The 22,418-nt window shown below is 29.6% G+C and overlaps 1 protein-coding gene across 1 annotated transcript in view; it reads right to left on the bottom strand.

Annotated features, from left to right (window-relative positions):
- The window catches only part of LOC119676513 (probable basic-leucine zipper transcription factor N), a 94,519-nt gene extending 72,634 nt beyond the window's left edge, over positions 1 to 21,885 (bottom strand). Inside the window, exon 1 of the mRNA XM_038087752.1 lies at positions 21,482 to 21,885. Coding sequence (XP_037943680.1) covers positions 21,482 to 21,819 — 338 coding nt within the window. The 5' untranslated portion in view covers positions 21,820 to 21,885. The remainder of the gene's footprint in view (positions 1 to 21,481) is intronic.
- Positions 21,886 to 22,418: the final 533 nt, after the last annotated feature.

The raw sequence follows: 22,418 nt of genomic DNA, 5'->3' as shown, positions 1-22,418 counted from the left end.
GTATGTTATGCCTTTTATTTGTAAATTAAGCATTCATCTATTCTAAAAGTATTCTATGTGCAACCTCAAGTGTAAGTAAGTTTTTCTTCTTCACTTCATATAAAATCACTTGATATGTCTTTGTAAGCTAATAACCATAAAAATCATGCATACATAAGTAAAATTATATGTAATATTTATATGTCTTTAAATGAAATATATTTATGTAAATGCAATTGTATATATGTGACTAGTCACCAGTCTGAGAGGACAAATTATGCACATAAACTATGCGTGCAAATGTGTAACTATCTATGTAAATCTGTATGTAAATATTGTCTGTGCGTTCCATAGTTAAAAATGTTATCCTTATAAGGAAAGTCGAACTACTACATTGTCTTCTTATGCATATTTCATGCATAACGACCCAAATCTTGATAGCATTTCTTTGCTCTTATTTTTATTTCCTGTATTTTTATTTTTCTACTTTTCTGCTTTATTATTTCTTATTATGCTCGTAATAATTTTTGTAATATTTCTTCTATTTTATATTTTATTCTACTATCTTACGCCATAGGAAGATGCGAACAAACATGTAAAAATATTTCTTTCAGCGCATAAAAAAGGTCATTGAAGTTTACTTCTGCCTCAAAGGGCATGCTAGCGATGTTGTCCTGTCTTGCAGCATCCTTTCAATTATGTTGGACATTATAGTTTATGCTTTTGTTTTCTATCTTTTTTTTTTGTTTGTTTTTATAAAATGTTTTTTTTGGTTTTGTTGGTGTTTTAGCAGTCTGAACTGTTTGTTGCAACGAAAAATCCTTGATGACTTGATAGCATTTATAGAAGCTGTCCTGTGCATGGCCTGAAAACTGTCACTGCAAATGATATGTGTTTGCATTTGGATATGTAGAGTAAATCACATGCAATTTGTATATATATATATATATATATCATGACATCTATGTATGTATTTAGAGTGAGCACACATATTGTTTATTCATAAACTGACAGTGGATATTTTAATAAATTTTAAGTAATCTCATGTTTATTTGTAACAATTTTCTTTATCTTTTCCATCAGTTTCCATCAGAAGCTATGTTTACGACAAAGATGACATATATTATAAGAGATCGAAAGACAATCAACAAGCAAACAACAATTCCCAGGCAGTTAATAACTGACAACTATAGCACAGAAACTTGAATTAACCCTTTTATTAAAATTCATATACACATATATAAATATATATATATATATATAATATGTATATATAGAGGTCTGACAAAACATCAAAAAAATATGTGTTTATTACAATATTAAAAAGATGTTGAAGCTTATGTTGCATCTGATTACATTATTTTGAGTAAAAACACATAATGCTGATATGCTTATTTATGCATACATATCCATATAATTAAATACATTGAAGTACTAATACGAGTATTGTGTCTTCATAACAAAGCTGCAGTACAAAAGACAGACCGACAGACAGACAGACAGCATCGTTAAATACTTTACGTACTACAGGTACAGCCAAAAAATTATTCATAAAGCCTCAGAGACGCAATGCAGCGCATAAAGGTAAACAAGGACGAATTTTGATAGGAGTCATAAAAAACCTATACAAGCAGTCAATTCAAAAGGACGTTTAAATATAATAAAAAATTTATTAATAAAAATAAAAATACAAATAATAAAAAAAAAAATTAAAACCTGAAAGAAACTGAAAGAGGCAGTTGAGGTCTTTTTATTCAAATTTGTGTTAATTTTTGCTCTCAAATTGAGGCGAAGGTTAAGCGAAACCAGAGACAAAAGTTAAAATAAAGAAAAAATGTTAAAACTCAAAATTCAAAAAATGAATAATAAAAAATTTTTAAAAATTTAAAAAAATTATATTAAAAAATTGTGAAATTATGTCTTATAAAAAGCATTTATACAAAATGCGTTTTTAATGGGACGCAGGCAGACACAGCAGAAATTCACGAGCAGAAGACATTCAAAATATGACAAGATATGATGTGGGAACACACGTTCCAAATTGGCCGCATTGTTGCGACATTTCAATTAAAAATTTATAATTGAAAACGTTCCTCAGATACTTTTTGTTAATAAATGCAGTTGATGAAGTGATGGGATTTGAGGGCACTCCAGCTCGTTTAAAAACGCTTAATTATGATTTCCAACTGCGATCTAATTAAAATAATTGCTAAGAAATACGAAAGAAGAAGCAGACAAGAAAATAATTAAGTATATTTTATATGAAAATAAATAGCCCATTTAAGCTTCTTGTAATTTTATATTTAAACCAAATAAATCAATCAAACAAAGAACTTTTTAAATACAAAGAAAAAACATATTGTTAAGTATTCTTGCAATTTTAGATAAAGAAAAATCAGATTTTACGGAATAATGAACTTAAATTAAACAAAAAAAATTAAACAAGACTAAAAGTTTGTGCAACCCTGGCTACTTGTAGAAAAACATGATTAAGCAACGCTACTAATTTAACAAGCATGAGTTCTAAGCCTAGCAATTGCAGTCCAAACAAAATATATTCGGACTATAAACTAATATTAAAAAAATTCAAATATTTTTTAAGACCACTGATGACTTACTTAGCACTACTCGAAAGAGCATTGTATATTCAGCCAAATTTCAATATATGAACTAAAATTTTTGTTATTGACTCTTTATTTCTATTCAAACCCCTCTAACTTTAAAATAGAGACACATCACTTTCGGCAAAAAAAATTAACAAAAAAAGTTAAAGTTAATGGAGAATAATATATTACTTCCATTAATTAAAACTCTTTTAAAAACTCAAAAGAAAACATAAAATGATTAACTATAGAAAAAGAACTAATAATATTATGTATTTTCAGATCTTCGAACACACAAAAGTGCAAAATTAAACTCAAATACCACCTAAACCCACTTGCAAGTAATCTTACCCAAAGCACTGGAACCCAGCCACTCAAAAGAAACTATATAAACCCGGCGATTCAAGAATAATGCCCGACATGGAAACGAAATTGCACGAAGCTTTCGCAAAGGACAATTAGCAAACTATTTTCTCTTCTAATACAGCAATTGATAGTGATAATTTATGGTTAGTTCTAAGTTGATTTTTAGAAGATTCAATAAAAAAAGCGAAATAAATTTGAAAAAAAAAAATTTCCAATTATAGCCGAAGACTGCAAAAATAGTGTAACCTCAAATAAATGCTTTTACATTTGTCAAGCAAGTCTCAGTTATTTAACATCTGAAGATATCAAATTGCTTAGGTGCAGTTAGAATGTCAAATTGCTTAGGTGCAGTTAGAATGTCTAATACTAAATCAAAAAAACACATTTTAATTGCAAACCTTGTTTGGGTAATAAATCACAAGCAACCATTTAAACTATCCAATGATATTTTGATATCCAATGACAACAAACTACGCAACTGTAATAAACATATTTAATAATCTGTTAAAACACATTTTTATAGCAAGCCGTTATTTGAAATAAAATCTAAGATTATAAAGAAACCTAGTGGTACACATTATCCTAACTATTTTGACTATAATTCTTCTAAAATAATACGGACTGCTCTTATTTACTATGAGATATTGCACCTAATATCATAACCCCTAATATATCATAATGTAACACAAACCCCTTCCCTTACTTAGCTAGCAACTAAATAAGACCTGTCGCACAATCGGTCTTTTAGGTTGTATCATAGCCTATTTCATTTCATAGCATATTATTTAATAAGTAACGCCTAAACAGTTCTTCCACAGATTTCACTCTACAATTATAGTTCTCACAATCTAAAACGCATATTCCACCATCAATTCAATGTAATTATAGAAGAAGAAATTCCCTAACAAACAGTTCAAATAGATTGAGCACACTCTGAGAATGATTGACATAAAACCAAGGTAAAAAAAAACTAACTGAATTTAGATCAGATAAAGAAGACCCAATGCTCGCAAAAAAAAATTTTGGGGTTTCAAAGAAATCGACTTGAATTGAAAAAAATTTCTCATTCCATTTTGTAAAGGGAAAAGAGATTTTGAGTAAAAATGTTTGTGATACCTCAATTTTATTTTTATCGAAATCTAGACTTCTTATGACTACAAAGAAGCTATTTTGACTGATTAGCCAAATTACAATAAATTAACTAAAGTTTTGTTCCTGCCTTTTCTTTTCTATTCTTACTCTTCTGATGAATATTATATGGTAGCAGAAAAGCTGTAGCAATTATAATGAAAGAACAAGTGAATTAAAAGTTAAAAGTTAACAAAAATAAAAATTAGTGAAATTACAAAAATGTAATTATGTTTTTGTATAATTAATTATAAAATTAGGAATTAACTTCATATATAGGGCTCTTTGTGCAATATTATAAAGACAACTTTAATCACGCAGCGGACATGAGTAGTAGAGTAGCATTTTTCACAAAATCCAGCTGCGTTCAGAGAATAAGCGCATCCGACATAAGCCTTAAAGTATGAAGAAAAACTGCGTACATATCGAAAGATACAAAGCTGAAAAATGAATCTCCAAAACCGGAATTAAAAGAAAACTTAATAAAAAAAAAGAAATGTATATATATAAACAAAAAAAAATACTGCAACTAAAACAGGTCGGTGGCTTTTGGCTTACTATTTCAACATGAAGTCACACCAAACTCATCATCGGTCGATTGTGTGCGTTGAAGCCCAATTCTCAGCTGCTCCATGTTAACTGACATGGCGAGTAAATCGAAGATTTGTACGAGTGTTTGGAATCATTGACTGCAGCACGCAAGCATGCAGCTGATATCTGAAGTGCGCTCGCTCGATTACACTTTCACAATTATTCCCCATGGAATTGATTCCCTAATTTGTGCCTTTAGTTTATTTATTGAAATTGCTTGTATAAACAAAAAAGGTAAACAACTAAAATTGTGGTTAATAAAATTTAACCGCAAATGCGAAATGAATGTACTCAAGAATATGTTTTTATTACATGACACGGCCGGGCAGAGGCTTAGCTAATAAAATAACTTTAAAAAACTCTGTAGGCTGAGGGAAAAAAAAAATAAAAAATATATATGGGAAAAAAAGTATTTATTTTTGTAATGAAAACGATGTAACTTAAAATAATGACATCAAGATGAGATGTGAAAAAAGTTTCGATTAGTTTATTTTAAGATATTTTTTGGATAGGTATATGGGAATTGTATGACAACGCTAAATAAACTAATTATAAAAAAATATTTAATGTTAATTTTTTTTTATAGAAAGTGACGCGTTTTATGACGAAAAGAAACTATCTAAAAGTTTGATGAGTTCGAATAGAAATGAAGAGACAACAACAAAAAATTTTAGTTAATTTATTAAAATTTGGCTGATCATACAACGCTGTTTGTAGTATTGCCAAGTACTCACGATCAGTGGTCTTAGGAAATATTCGAGTTTTTTAATTAGTTTATAGTTCGTATATAATTTGTTTGTAATGCAAGTACCAGGCTTAGAACTCGTAACTGTCAAATTAGAAGATTGCACAAACTCTTAAGGCTCAAGTAAGTTCCACGTTCCACTGAAAACAATATTTAATTGAATTATTAATAAATATATACATTACTGAGTAGTTATCTTTCATGTTAAAAAGAAAGAAAATCATCAAATTTTTAATTAAATTGTTCAGATACATTACTTTTGATAATTGAATATTTAAAGAGTTCTCCAGCTCAAGGGAAAAAACAAAGAGAATAATGGTTTTATTATAAAGATATATTATTTTGTTGTTGTAATTGACAACTGTTCAAAAACTTTCAAATTTTTTCAGGTACTTTCATCTTTCAGGTAATGAGATATAAAAAAAGTATGAGCTCAAATGCCTCCCCTACATCAATAGTTGCTAGAATATATAAAACCCAATGTTAATAAAATTAACTTAAATCTTCGAAAAAAGAAATTGATTTAGATTGATGAAGTTAAGATCTAACTAACTATCATAAAATTTCTTTTCTATTTGATCTACCTTTTTGTCTTCATGCTTCTTATTTATACAATAGCTGGTACAAAATCATTTAATTCTAATGGTACATTTTTTCGTAAATTCTTATTTTATTCTTTTTCTGTATTTCTTTTGTTATTATTTTTTTCCGCATTTTTAGTGCTGTAATTTTGTTTTTCTGTTTATTTGAATATGACAAGCACTGACTAATTGGTTTAGTAAAGTGAAAGGGTTTATTTTATTATTTTATAAATGCATACACAATGTGGTAATGTCAATGTAAGAGTTTATAATTTAGAAAATTATTTTAATTTCATTCTTTTCTAATTTTTACTTATATTTTTCTTTTTTTACATTTTTAATGCTGTTGCTTTAATTTTTGAATATTTTTATACGACGTATAGACTAACTGACTGCTTGCGTAAGTAGTGTGAAGGGATTTATTTCATAATAGATATGCATACAATCTAATATATCAATTTATTACAATAGACAATGTAATATTATGAATGTGAGATTTCATCACTTTAATAAATTATGTTAATTATTTATTTTTTATTTTTTAAAAAATGTGGTACTGGCTTTATGTGCATTATATCGAATTTACCTAAACAATGTGGTAGTGTTCCTTGTAAATCATATCTTATATCCATCTAATTGAAATCTTTTTATTGGTAAGCCAGCCTTTTTTTAACTTATTTGTCTGTGGTTATTTAATTTAAATAAAAAGAAGTAGAAACAATTGGAGACGCAGTTTTAGAGAAGTTCAAAGTACAACCCTTAAAAATAGAGTATATGCGGTTCAAAAAAAAACCAAGATAAAGAACCCTTTAGTATTTTCTGTGTTTTGTTATAATGATACGCAGTAGATATAAATAAAAAAACCAGTGCTCGATAAACTTTTATACTCGAATATAAGTGTCAAAACACATAAGGTTATAGTATCACATACATAATGAAGGGATAGTAAAGATTGCAAATTTTAGGGTAACTTTTACTTAGTTTCAGAGAATAGCTACATACGCAGTGTGAAACTATGAATAGTCGAAATATTTAATACTTTAATAGTCTTTAAGGAGCAACCCTAGTCTGTAAGATAATTATTAATAGCAACGTAGTAGTAAACATAGACATGTCATTTTTACATACCTACAATGTTATTCTTACATGTCATAAGTAATTATAGTTTTATAGTTACATATCTTAAGTAATTATAGTTCATCACCAAAATGTGTAAAAATAACAACTGAAAGACAAAAAGGATAATTAATGTAATAATGTTTAAACAACTTCTGGTTACTGTTTTTACCCTCTAAACTAATTGCTAACCCGGTGGATCAGATAAAAACCAGAAGCAGATTCAATGGTATTCCTTCAAACTATTAGTTGGTTGTCAACTCTAGATATGACACGATATGAAAATAAAAGAGGGACAATTACCTTATTTGAATGACTTTCAATCGAAACTTGTGCGACTAAATAAAGACAGGTTTTCTAGAAATCCAGTTTACCCACTGACATTGTAGCGCATCGCAATGCCAGCATATGAAGAAGCACGAAAAAATTATGTTCAAAGTAGCTAACGTGCTTTGTTGGGATTAAATGAAAGTGCGAACATGCTTAAGATGAAGTGGTCTTTTAACCAAGACAATATACCATACAATATATACAGTGTGCAATGCCGTACGTTACGAACGTTGGCTGCTCCTGCTGCTGTTGGTAAAGTAAGTCTTTTGGTGTAGTTTTAATAAAACTTTTCAATTTCAGGTTTCCTTTCATATCATTTTTTCCAGATACTTTTTGTTGTTGTTGTTGTTGCTTACAATATATTTCTTTTTAGAGGTCTTGGCTGTGAAGTCACCTAAATGATGACTCGACTTTGATTATGCGTTAAGTTTAATTATTAAAAGATTTTATGCATGCAACAAATAAAAAATTAATGAAATTTTAATAAAATTTATAAAAAAATATTAATTTCAATGAAGAAGCAAGCCTTAGCTTAGCCCATGTTACGTGCACATTATTAATCAATAACCTGCAGCTGCACCTGAACTCATTTAAGTGGGGAAATGTTTGATGTTATAATAAAGACTGCCATTGACTGATGTTTTTCATATGACGTATACAATGCGAGTGTTTATGAGATACTTTATATGTTGTTATTCGGAATGCGTATATTCAGTATGGAAGTAGTTTAGTTGACAAAAAGATAGTCGGAAAAAGAAGTCTGTCTTGACTAAGACAGACTTGCAACGAAAATTATGGAAGTGTCAACGGAAGGTTGGATGTGTGATAGTGTCTTTTAAAATGGTGTCTGTCTAAATCAACTATTTATTCTTTACTGAATTTAAATATAGCAAAGCAGACACAGATAAGAGTAAGTATTTTGGTTAAAAAATACCACTACATCGTTTTGAAAATTTTAAGAGATATCTGGCAGTTTAAAGACATTAGACGGAAACGTATTTATAATTTTGAAGAAACATTTGACCCTAAATGTTCATGTAAGCTCGGTTTAAAATGCGTAGCGTTTTGCGATAGATTAACTAATAACATCGATGAAGCAAAGATCTGTCCCCACACACCAGAGTGAAAGCGGCAGTCAGATGTGTAGAAAACAAACTGACGAAAACTGTCCAAAATCACTAAAAATGCAAACGTCGCTGATTAGGTTTAGGGTTTACTATTTTGATGAACACAAAATATTTATTTTGCATTTTATTCAACAATTACCTAGCACATAGATCTATCATTATAATCCAAAGTCAAATCAGTAAGCAGTTAAGTAATTAGTAAATCAACGAAAACTGTCCAAAATGTCCAAAAACGTAGACGTCAGTGTTATAGTTTTGGACTCAATTTTAGCAGAATGTAGAGTATTTTATTTATCGACAACATAAAACATAATTTCAAAACTACATTCCAGAGTTAAATTGGCAATCAGCTGAGTAGATAGCAAACCGTCAAAAAGCTGCCCAAAGCGACCGAAAAAGTTAAATATTATTAATAATATTACCAAAAATATATTTTCTCCGCTTAGGACAGTCCTGACTACGACATTATTCACTACGACCCTAGTCTGCGCAATTTGCAGACTGTGTATAATTCACAGATTACGACCTCTTTACAGACCTAAAGAAATGCTTCAGGATAAGAGATTTAACTCCTATGCAAAAGTAATTGCAAAAGTGTATTTAAAGGATAAAAATAATTGTCTTTACTAATAAAGACCAAAAGATATAAGAAAAGCTGAAGAAAAGCTGTTGCTGAAGAAAGATGAATTTAGCCTAACAATGGTTAGTATACATCCTATTAACTTTTTAAGTGAGACAATTATAAGATGTATACATACTAATATAAAAAAAAAAAGAATAATCTGTATAAATAAGATAAAACATAAACATGTGCTGTATTGACTGAAATTCTCGTTGTTTTTCAGAGAGAACTCCGTGTCAGAACTGTACTCTGCTTGTAAAGGATTGCGTCACGTTGGCAGATGCGATTCGTAAGCTGTGTTTAAAATCTGTGATTAGTTACTCCGTATTCTGTTTAAAGCGGAAAAATTAAAATTATTGATATGCAATACGAAAAGTCTCAGCACCTAATTGTTATCACTTATTTTTAAGGAACCTAGAAACAAAAAAAATAGCGTAGGTTCTCATAGGACAAAGGAATGAAGAAATGGTTTGAAAATGTTCCTTATATTAACTCAATGGAGATCTGTTTGCCTTATGATTGAAGTGAACTGAATCTTCGATATAGTCAAAGCTAACGTTTTCTCTTATGTAGTTTTTAATATCATAAAAAGACAAATTACGTTATTAGCTTTAACTATCACTACGTTAAAGAATAATGTGTTAGACTTGTGATACATTAAAAGTTTTTTTTTGTTATCATATTATAATAAAATACAATAATAAAAGTTTATAAATAATTGTGTAAAAATTTTAATCAGTTTAGTAATATTTATTTAATGTGATTTAAGTGTGATTTTATGTAGAAAAACGCCTGCGCAATAGTAGTTCCATTAATTTTATCTACAAGGAAGTAAAAAATCACCAAGTATTATATTTAATTCTACTACTTTAAATATGTCGCAATATTTTTTACAATAATTAAACTTTATTTGATGATGCCATAAAGCAATTTAATATCATTTAAATGTGAAAAAAGCAATAATAATAAAAAAAATAAGCACTTTTGAAATTAACAACACTTCTTAGATAAATATTAAACATTTTTAGAAGTAAAAGATAAATATTTATGACTACATAAAGACAATAAAAATACTGCAATTTAAATCTATTTTTAAGTGCAAAAATATTACATTTCGCGCAATAAAATTTGCACATAATAATTAATTTTTTTTTTTTTCACATAAAGCAAAAATACACTAAAAAATAAATGAAAAATAATTCTCTTGTTTTTTCTCAATTAACTTTTATTATTATTATTTTTTTTACATAATTCTTTAAACAAACAAATATAATTTTGAACAACACCTTAACTTTTAGACAGCAAATGCAAAAAGTTAAGTCATAAAATGAAATTATAATTTTACATTAAGAAAAATTTCACCGCATGGCAAAGTAAGTAGACAATAGGAAGAGGACAGATACTCGGAGAAGAAAATCACATTTCAGAGAAGTTAGTTTGGAAAACGTCCTTGACTCTCAAAATGATGGGTAGTCATAACAACATAGCAAGAAGCACGAACGTTTACCGACAGAAGTCGCCCTTTTCTGTGCACTGAAGACAGAAGTCCTGCGGAGCGCAAATAAACTCATTAGAATAGAAAACCTAAGAAGGTAAAAATTTTATAATTTATGAGTTGTAAAAACTCTTTGTGGCTCCTGTTCCTGGTCTTAGCTATTGTATATTTCATATTATACTTTTTAAATGTAACTGCCATCTGCAAAAAATACATCCTACGCAATATCATACAAAAATAGTAAATAATAAGTGGAAAATTTTTTGAAAATTAGGAAAATAGTAAGTGGAAAATTTTTCAGGAAAAGAATTTTTCTGGAACGTAGAAAATACGAAGTATTTACCATGCCTTTATTTATCTTATTGTATGCATATAGGAGTATGAATGAGAAAATGGATGTATTAAACAGATTATAGTATGTATGTTTGTCAAATAAATTTGATAGGACATTTATTTAACTAGAGAAAATTTAGTTTAATTGATATCAACAAACTTCTTTGGAAGTGTGCTTGAGTTGAATCAAGCGCATTACATATCATAAAGTGGAAGATACGTTAGTACACGCCACAGTACAGTATATTATATATCAATACTTCTATTACGAGCCCCAAAATGAATACAATTCGTGCCAGCCAACTATTTCAACTAAAGCGGGACCAACTCTTAATTTCGATATCGATTTTGAAAGATCACTGTGTATTGCGAAAAAATGCAATAAGACATTAATTAACCACTAACGACTTTTATCATGGCTATAACTCGGATAATGTGGATGAAACTGTACTTCACTTCATGTATCAAGGTCTGCTTTGTTGGCTAGAAGAAGATTCAAAATCTTTACGGCCCTTTTTCTAATTAAGAGCTGTCAGAGCTGTCATTCTTTAAAATTAGGGACATAGCTAAGTTCATAGACCTTTCAAATTGGTTCCAATATACTTAATTGGGAAAGGCGCGCCATCTTAGAGGAAAACTGTTGATGCACTATTTGTTTAAACAACTTAACTTCTAACAAGTTGTTTAAACTTCTATCTCTGGGTCTGTTTGAAGTCAAAAGGTTCACATCGACAAGCCAAGGATGCTAGACAATCTTAAATTCAACATACCCACGTAATTGTCGCCATAGCGACCGATACATTAGATAATACGATAGGAAATGCCAAAAGAAAAGGGCACAGTACGCCATTCGGTCTATGGGTAGTCACTAATAGCGGTATATAATCGTCAGTAGGTGATCAAGTCTCTTTAAACCAAATTAAATGATTTTTAAATTGGATCGAAATTAATGCGATGTTTATTTTTTTTTTGTTAAGAAAGTGAGCCTATCTAATATAGCTAACTATGTATCTCACGTAAGTAAATCATGTTCAGGTTTAGTGTTTTGTTAAACAAATAATACTGGATTCACACTAAAGTTTTGTTTGTAATTTTAGCTGTCCAAAATTTTTAATTTGCATTGAAAGCAACAATAATTGACAGCTAAAATTACAAATAAGACAGTTAAAATTACAAACATAACAAATAAAATTACAAACAAAACACTCACGTGCATCCAGATAAGCCTATCTAATATAGCTAACCCTGTATATCTTCTAAGTAAATCAGATTATATTCTAAAAATCCTTTAAATCTCCGTTGATATATGTATTGTCTGTTGAACATAAATTTCACTACCATATAAGACATTTATTTAATTCTTAAGTAATATAGATTTTAGCTACTGATTTCTACACTTAAAACCCATGTAGTACTAAATTCTTTAATGCATTTTAAGCTGCAAGAAGACAAATGTGCTGACTGCAATTATCTAAATTATCTTCTCACAAAATCGGCACTATGTGTTGTGTCTTGCTTTAAATTACTGTATAATGACACGAAGCCAGGTGTTTTCGAAGAAGAAATTAAAAGTACCTACGTAGAGTATAACACATTAGCCAAGCAAAACTACAAGAATCCAAATAAAAAACAAAAAAAAAACAAAAAAAGATACATAAAGTAAATCTTCTGACATTTTGTACTTTGTGCAATCATCTACCTACGCAACATAACACACAAAATGTAGAAGCGAATGAGAAAATCTCATGGCTATAATCGTTGTTCCCAGTTCCCAGTTCTTAGTTCCCAAATCACAAAGCGCTCAGCAAGACTCTTCTCTTCCAATACTTGGGCGGCTTGCACACCATTCCGCAAACTGTGATGCAGAACAAGCAACAACAAAACGTTTTTACACTTCTATTCCGCATTCTTGAGATTTGTCAGTATGCGCTACATTGACTTTGAATGCTTTTTGTATTGCAACAACAGCAACAACAACCATCACCACAACAACAACAACAACTACAATAACAGTACTAACAAAGAAAAAAAAAATTATGCGGTGCTATACTGCCAAGATACATTTGTTGAACCAAATGCCAGCCGGAGTCAATACGCAAAATTGTTATGTTGCTGACATTTATAAGGTTGAAGTTGTTGCTACGAATTGTTGTTGTGATCTCTGTTGTTGTTGCTATTATTGCTGTTGGTGTATAGCTGTTATAGCATAAATGATTTATGATATTTTTCGCAATTTCATGAACATAATTTTGCCTTGTGTGGCGTGACCTGGAAAGAAGCTCAATTTAAGCCAAAACGCAGCGCACGGATACGGATACGTATCCGTGGCCAATGCCAACGTCAACGTATTCTTCTTATGCGTATAAGACTTGTGACTGTGACTGTGACTGTAACTGTGACTGTGGCTTTTGCTAATGTTTGGCATGCATTTAAGTGTGCTGGCAGGCAGCACATTAAGTGACAAATTACGTCACAGCATTCGTAGCATTCGCTCATAAGAAAAAAAAAATGGTAAAAATTACTAAAGGAAAATATCTGAGCAACACATCCAACAGTACTCGCGTCTTTCGACGAAAGTTGGGTGTTTCTCCATTTGTGATGTTTATGCTGTGGATTATGTAATTGCCAGCTGAAGATGGCGTTAAATTTAGTTTTGCATAATAAAATTTTCTTGTTATGAATTTGTTGCCTTTTGTGTTCATAATTGCGACTGGAAACAGCAGCTTCACAGTGATAGATAGATGCACTTGAACTCATAGAAGAATGTACCCGGGAATACAAACGGTCGATGTACTATACTTAAGTGTTTGCATACGTATGGATGTATGCATGTATGGATGTATGGGTGTATGGGTGTGTCGAACAAGCTCGTTATTATTTTTCAAGTGTTGATACTAAAATCCTTATAATCCACTGTTGACATTAACTTCTCAGTTCTAAAGGCTTTATTAAATAAATTCGTTAATGTAAACACAATTTTTTAAAATAAATATAATTTTTCTTTTTCATTTTTTCTTCTTCTTCTTGTTTACTTTTATTTGTTTAGATTTTTGACTAATTGTTTTGGCATTAAAGTCGATTATAGCCGTGCACCCACAGCACTTGAGTAAAAATAATTTAATTTATCAATATTTGTCTGTTGATAAGAATTATATTTTTAAAAATAAATTAGTTCAAAGTCAATGGTTATGAAATATTAATAACTAACAAATAAACAGGAAGTAACACGTTTTCTTGGGAATTATTGGAGAATTGAATACTTGAAATATTGATAATTAATTATATTCGAGACCCGAAAATATCTTCTCATACATCATTTAGTACAAATAGGTGTAGTTGAAGACAGTTGTACAGTGCAATTTGGTACTCAAAACCCTAATTCGTATTTATAAGGTAATCTATAAATATAAAGATAAATATCTGAAACTCAAAAACAATGAGTAAGTTGTTCAGTTCAATTGGGTATTAAAGAATCTTATACATTATTACACGGAAACCTAAAATTTATACAGCATATCTTATTTATAAGATAACCTATAAATATAAAGATAAATATCTGGAACCCAAAAACAATGAGTAAGTTGTTCATTTCAATTGGGTATTAAAGAATCTTATTCATTATTACACGGAAACCTAAAATTTATACAGCATATCTTATTTATAAGATAACCTATAAATATAAAGATAAATATCTGGAACCCAAAAACAATGAGTAAGTTGTTCAGTTCAATTGGGTATTAAAGAATCTTACTCATTATTACAAGGAAACCTAAAATTTATACAGCATATCGTATTTATAAGGTAATCTATAAATATAAAGATAAATATCTGGAACCCAAAAAAATGAATAAGTTGTTCAGTTTAATTGGGTATTAAAGAATCTTATTCATTATTACAAGGAAACCTAAAATTTATACAGCATATCGTATTTATAAGGTAATCTATAAATATAAAGATAAATATCTGAAACTCAAAAATAATGAGTAAGTTGTTCAGTTCAATTGGGTATTAAAGAATCTTATTCATTATTACAAGGAAACCTAAAATTTATACAGCATATCGTATTTATAAGGTAAACTATAAATATAAAGATAAATATCTGGAACCCAAAAAAATGAATAAGTTAAGTTGTTCAGTTCAATTGGGTGTTAAAGAGTCTTATTCATTATTACAAGGAAACCTAAAATTTATACACCATATCGTATTTATAAGGTAACCTATAAATATAAAGATAAATATCTGAAACTCAAAAACAATGAGTAAGTTGTTCAGTTCAATTGGGTATTAAAGAATCTTATTCATTATTACAAGGAAACCTAAAATTTATAGAGCATATCATCAAAATATTATAATAATTTGAAATTAACTAAGATTAAATTAAAATTATTATTACTCAATGTATTAGCAAATCGAACTTTGATTGGTAAAAAGTTATTTTCTGAATTTCATCTACTTCTGGTAAGCATTGGATTATATATATAATTCAAATATAGTATTATATATATATTATACTTAAATAAGTATTCTGTAACTACTGTCTCTCTGTAGTTTGTAAGTAACTGTACAAAAAAGAAATTAGGTCAACTATAACACATGGATTTTTAAGAAAAATACATGAGGATCGTAATAAATAAAGATATTTATTAAGATAAATAAGAAATATAATTAAATAAATAAAGATAAATGACACCAACTAACAGCAAAGATGAAATTTAATGAATTATGTATTGTGATTTATTAGAGTTGGGAATAGTTGGCACCTTGACTTCCTTCTCTATATATACTCCATATGATTCACACTAATAAAATATTGCAATCAGCATCAGTTTTATTGTATTAATTTTATTGTTTAATACTTTAAACAAACAAAAAAAACAGAAACAGATATCGGCAGATATTTTCTCCCTCGCTTTAATTCTCCTAAACGGAAGTAAAGAATTTTAGCGAAGATCACCTATTTTGCTGAGTAGTTTGGATACTAACATTCATGTTCTTGGTCATTTTTTCAATGAAAATATCTATAGGAATATATGATATGTAATAAAATGAGATTATTTATTTATATTAAGCCTCACAGACTAAGTTAGATAACAAAAAAAAATTGTTTTCTGGTAAATTCGAATAAACTTAAAGATTTTGAAATAGTCATATTCATTTCTATAAATAATTACGGTTGAGATAACAACAAATTTGTTTCATCAAATATAAAACAGTATAAATCTCAAGTGCAAAAGTGGACCAGCTACGTTGCAAGAGCATAAAGCTCACCTAAAAAACATATGTTATGACAAAGTAAAAGGAAGAAGACAATTTGGACGTTACTGATACATATAAATAGATAATGTCAAAGTAAACCTACTTATAATCATTTTTCTTAATTGGGAAGAATCCATAAAGAAAATAAAAAAATGGAAGAGGATTGCTTAAAAGACTAAAGCTGATTGCCCCCAAAGATAATGATGATTATTATCCACTGATATTCAATATTCTTCATAGGGAGGATATTACAGAAAATATAGAAAGAAATGGAGTAAGATTGCTTGAAAGACCAAAACTGATTATCATCAAGGATAATATTGATAATTATTTACTGATATTCAATATACTGTATAGGAAGGACGCCACAAAGAATATTAAAAAAATAAAAGAGACATGCTTGAAAAATCAAATCTAACTATCCCCAAAGATATTGATGATGATTATCTACTAATATTTAATATTCTGAATAGTGCGGACACCACAAAGAATATAAAAAAATGGAGTTAAAGCAGACTAACTAATATTTAATGTACTTAATTCGAAAGGATCTACCAAGAATATAAAAAAATGGAAGAGTATTGCTTAAATGATCAAAACTGATTATCACCGAGGATAATACGATAGTTTTCTACTGATATTAAATATTCTATATAGGAAGGACATCACAAAGAGTATAAAAATATGTAAGAGAATTGTTTTAAAGATCAAAACTGATTATCACCAAGGTTGATGATGCCTTTTTAATTACATGTATTTTCATTTTAAATATATAGACTCTTTATTTTAGACATATAGACATCGTAACTGCCTAGCTATAATTCTATCGCTTCATGCGGATAGAAACGCATCAAAAGCAGATATGTGTTATATATAATACAATATAGTTTTGTATAATATGAGTAGAACGTATTTTGCTTACGTTAACCTACGTCAAATACTAAAACGTAGTAAATAGATAGTTTCCTGTAAGAATAAGTTTTTATTTACGCATTTACTGTATTACGTCGTAATAGCAAATAATGAAACAACCCTTTTTTGACCTAGACCTCACTTGTGTGGAAAAAAAAGCTTTAGCCTAGTTGAGAACAAATGATTCTATTCATAAATTTGTAACAATTTCCTTTCGAACACATGCGATCCGATATGTAAACGCAATCAAATTGGAACCTTGGACTACTTTTGCAGCTTGCAATGGCAAGAACGCATTGTATGTGCAAATGTGTAAATGTGAATGAGGTGAACATAACTACTTGAGATGTTCCAATTTAGTTCAGTTTAATGCCAATATTGATTTTCCTCATAAGTTTTATAACATTTACAAATGTAAATAATAGTTTGGAGCAGATGTTTACAACGCAACAATATTTACAGCCGCAGTAGGAACGCTTCAATATGCATGAAGAGCGATATTTGCAAACGATTAAACATATCATACCGTGCCACATACAACAACAACAATTACAACAACAACAATAACAACATAAGCCTACAGTAATAAATCAACAAAGAAACAAATAAACAAACAAACAAGATACACAAGGGCCTCAAGTCTTTGCGGCTTTTGAATTATTTGTAATTATGAGTTTAGTTGATATCTCAGATACAAATTATGTGTGCGTGTAAATATTTGCATTAAAATAAGATACTCAATGCAGTAGACAAAAATAATTACACAAAAAAAAAGAAATTATTTTTTAAATACAAAAAATATAAACTTAAAAAACCAACAGACAGAAGCAACAGTAGTAGCAAAACAACAGCAACAACAACAACAATAACAACACAACAAGAATGAAAACAACAACAATCATAAAGTATAAGTAATAAATAACAAATACTCATTTTATGATGGATGTTTAAGTAGCCGTAGCGCTTTAAAGGGTTAAGCTTCATTCGCTGTGGTAGGGGAAACATCTTTTTATACAGCAAAACCTTTTAAATATATATAAAATTATTATTTTTTAACTGAATTTTTTTTTAATGATAAATTGATTTTTTGCTTTTTTCTCTTCTTTTTTAATTTTTGCTTTTAATTTGCGCATGACACAACACGAGGACTGGGAACATTCTATCCACAAAAAAATATATAATATTGCAATCATCTGGTATGGTGTTGACTGCTATCAGCTCGGAATTCCAACGAATTCTTAAGTACACATTATTAAGCCATAAATATATATTTAATCAAATAAATGAATTTTATTTTAAAATTGAAAATTAATTTGTATATTTAATATTATAGGGTTCGGTTTGGTATTTTTATTGCCCTGTTATTTGTTCAGATTTTATGAAAAAGAAAAAAAAATAACTGAATAAAGTCAATAGAATGCGACTCGTGAATCTCAGAATCATAAGCTTCTGATTAATGTTAAAATATTATAGCTTTGAACTATGATTTAACACCATAAAGCAATAAAAAATAGCTTCTAGGAATGTGAAAACAATCAAGTCATTGTTTTGGTTGATCAATAGATAGATTTTTTTTAAATCAAATAAGTCTTAGTGACTTATTATTGTTTGATTTCACGCTAGACACAATTTATTAAGAGATGAATTAGTTAGAAATTTTAATTGGAATTTATACTAAAAGTCCATTGACATTTTTGTGATAAATATTTTTTTTTTGTGTTACGAATAACTAAAAATAAATAATTTTGTTGTAATATAGTTTAGAGTAACCTCAAAACTAGTGTGGGAATGCCTTCTACTTCTCAAAGACCTTGCTGAAGGGAACAGGGTTCACTTAAAATGGATTCCAGTGTACAGCGGATTTGAGGGAAACGAAAAATCAGATGAACTAGCAAGAAAAGGGGCGGCCTCATATTATATTGGATCACAATCTTTCTGCGGTCCTTTGTGGAGCTTGTTCAAACTTAAAACTAATGAGTGGCTGGAAAAAGTAGCTCAGACTAATTGGGATAATATAAGTACTTTCAGTTTTTTGATATAACAACTTTTAATGTGAAGTAAAAACAGTGTCAATCAACAAAAAAGTCCGCATGCAGCACGAATATTAACCTACGGTAATTTCACACAATCTTCAAGAATGCCTTTCATGAGCAGATCAACACTCTAGTATTGCTTAGTAAGGTACTAAGCTTGTGAAATACCCCCTTACCCATATTGGAAACTGAAACGCATGTGCACCTGATTATAAAAGCCACTGCAGAGTCTTTTCACTAAAAATTCTTGAAAAATGCTCTCATGAGCAAATCAACTCCCTAATATTGTTTAGTAGTAACCATAGCTAGCAAAATGCATCATATTCATATCGAAAAATATAAGCGGATTTGCAACTGATTATGCAGATCTAATCACTCAACCACAACATTTCCTTCGATCTACTTCACTCATTTATTTGGGACTGCAGTGAAATTTTGACTTTTTGAAACTTGTGAATCTTTATTTTGAATTCTTTAGTCATATGCTGAAGTTCATAAAAAAAGAACAATCTCTTTATAGATATTTCACAGATATTTCGCAATCCTGACTTTATACTGCCATGGAGTTTTTTTAAGAACGTTGACATAAAAGTTTTCAGGCTCCCCTACTTAGCACAAACTAATCTCAGAGTAATCACGAACGCAAATCTTAGATCAGTCATTGAATAATCACAATGCTAATGAGGAATACACAAATTAGTCAGTGAGATGGTTAGGACTCTGCAGGAAACCCCCCAGCTATCAAAGCTGGGTCTATCATGGAAAAGGCTCAACATTTATACATAAATGCTCTTTCGTAATTAAATTTGATATTAAAGTCGAAAAATTATTTTCTTATTGCAAACTATTTCTTTAAGAGATACGTTTTTGAATAAAACCTTCCTCTCCCAACTATTAATCCGTTTTGCTTAGACGAAACGGAAAACTTAAAAATTGCTCTTTTCCGCAACAAAAGAACAATTGATATAATCCAAAGTACATTAAATACTTTTCTCTCATAAAAAATAAGTAAAATAAGAACATTCCAAAACGTATCCTTATCGATAAAATTAAATGAAAAATTAAATTAAATTGAAAATAAAAAAATAACAAAATTTAATAGAAATTTTATTGCTTAAATTGAGCAACACAAACGATAAACACAAAAACACAAAAACACCAACAAAAAAAGTAGTGAAACCCAACTGAAAAGTTTTTCGTATAATTCAACCCATAATTTTTGGTACTAATTTTTACCATAAGAAACGTTAAAGGAAAAGGACCTTTTTCCTTTATGCGTCAAATAAACTTTTGCGTTGTTAATCATTTTTATGGTTTCTTAGCAGTTGATCCTTTTATGTGAGCAACAAAACCAATACAAATACAAACAAGTGCGTTTTAAAAGCGCACATACCACGCACAAAAAGGAAGCTTGCAGAATTCAAAGCATAAAGCAAAAAAAGAAAATCATTGAGAAGCTGACCCAACGACCGACCGTACAACCGACCGACCACCCACCGAAACCCAAGCACAGTGCAGGGAGGCTGTTGTAAAGCAAATTTCAACGTAAACAAAGCAAATTTAGTATTTTGGTGTATTTTTGTTGCTTATTACTGTCATGGTTGTTATTGTTGTTGGCATTACTATTATTATTGTTGTTGTTGTGGTAGGCAAAAATTTATAGCTTCTTTCTTCCTTTCTTTCACTGCTACTGCCAATGTTGGTGCTTATAAGTACTACATTGCTTTTAGTATTGTGTTTTTTGTTGACATTTTATTTATTTTTTGTTTTTTGTACTATGCATTTATTTTTGTTAGTATTGTTGTTGCTTTTGTTTTTGCTTTTGCAGCTGATGTTGCTTATACTGCTTCAGTTCACTTTGTTGATATTTGGTTCTTTTTTTACTATTTCTATTTTTCTACTATTTTTGTTGGTGTTGTTGTTGCTGCTATAAGAACGATTTAGGACATGTCAAGGTTAATGCGTTTAAAAAGAGATTTTGGCTCATTACCTTAACTGCTGAGTTACTTTACTATTGTTGGGTGTTGTTTGTTATTACACTGTTTACTTTGCATAAGTGTGTGTGTTGTTTACTGGCTCTAATCACACAGCAACAAAGAAGATTTAGCATTGCTTAGCAGCAAAACTGATTAAATACAAATTTAAGGATTAACTTCGCTTTAAGTGAGTGGAGAAAAGGATTTCATTTGCAAACAGAAAAATAATATTAATAAAATTTAAGTTAAGTGCTTAAAACAAAGATGAAGCTAGCAATATTAACTTACCTAATGTAAACAACTTCATCGTTATTGGCAAGCCGTCGCCAGCCAGGTGCTAAATTTGCCTTAACAACATTTTCATTACCATTTGTTGCAGCAACAATATTGCCATTTGTTGCAGCAACTGCATTATTACCAACATTATTTTGATTATTAGAAACATTATTTGGACCATTAGCAATGGGAAGATGTTGCCTTGAGGCAATTGTTGGTGGTAAAACGTGTGCAATTGTTGTCGTGGCTGGTGTTGATGTTGGTGTAGTACTTAATTTTGCTTGTTGCTGTTGCTGCTGTTGTTGTTGTTGCGGCTGTTGTACATTTGTTTTGCTTTGTTGTTGCAACATAGCAGTTGAATAAGTATTTTGTTGTTGTTGGCGTTGTAATTGTTGTTGTTGTTGCTGCTGTTGCTGTTGCTGTTGCAGCACAAAATTATTGGCATTTGTAACGACCCGCGAAACAAATTTTTGTTGACGCTGTTGTGCTTGTTGTTGCAGTTGTTGTTGTTGTTGCTGCTGATGTTGCTGCTGCAATTGCAACTGCTGCTGTTGTTGCATTTCAAAATGCATTTGTTGTTGTTGTTGATATTGCATTTGTTGCAATTGCTGTTGTTGCAACATTTGTTGTTGCTGTTGTTGCATATGTTGTTGCATTGCCATTGTTTGCTGCTTTAATGTATGTTGCTGCTGTTGTTGTTGCTGTGCTAGCTGTTGCTGCTGTTGTTGTTGTTGTTGTTGTTGTTGTTGCAATTGTTGCTGTTGATTTCTTGTGATATTAGCAAATTGATTTAATGGCGCAACATTTGTAGCAGCCACAGCGATATTTAATTTATGTTGCTGTTGCTGCTGCTGACCAGCACTTGTTGCTGCCATTTGTTTATAATCTAATTATATTTAAGTTTATCTGTAAAAAAAAGAAAATAAAAAATTTATTAATTTCTGCTAAT

The sequence above is a fragment of the Teleopsis dalmanni genome, chromosome 2 (genome assembly GCF_002237135.1).
Source record: "Teleopsis dalmanni isolate 2A chromosome 2, ASM223713v2, whole genome shotgun sequence".
NCBI lineage: Eukaryota > Metazoa > Arthropoda > Insecta > Diptera > Diopsidae > Teleopsis > Teleopsis dalmanni.
Note: the sequence above shows the minus strand (reverse complement) of the source record. Positions and strands in the feature narration are given on the sequence as shown.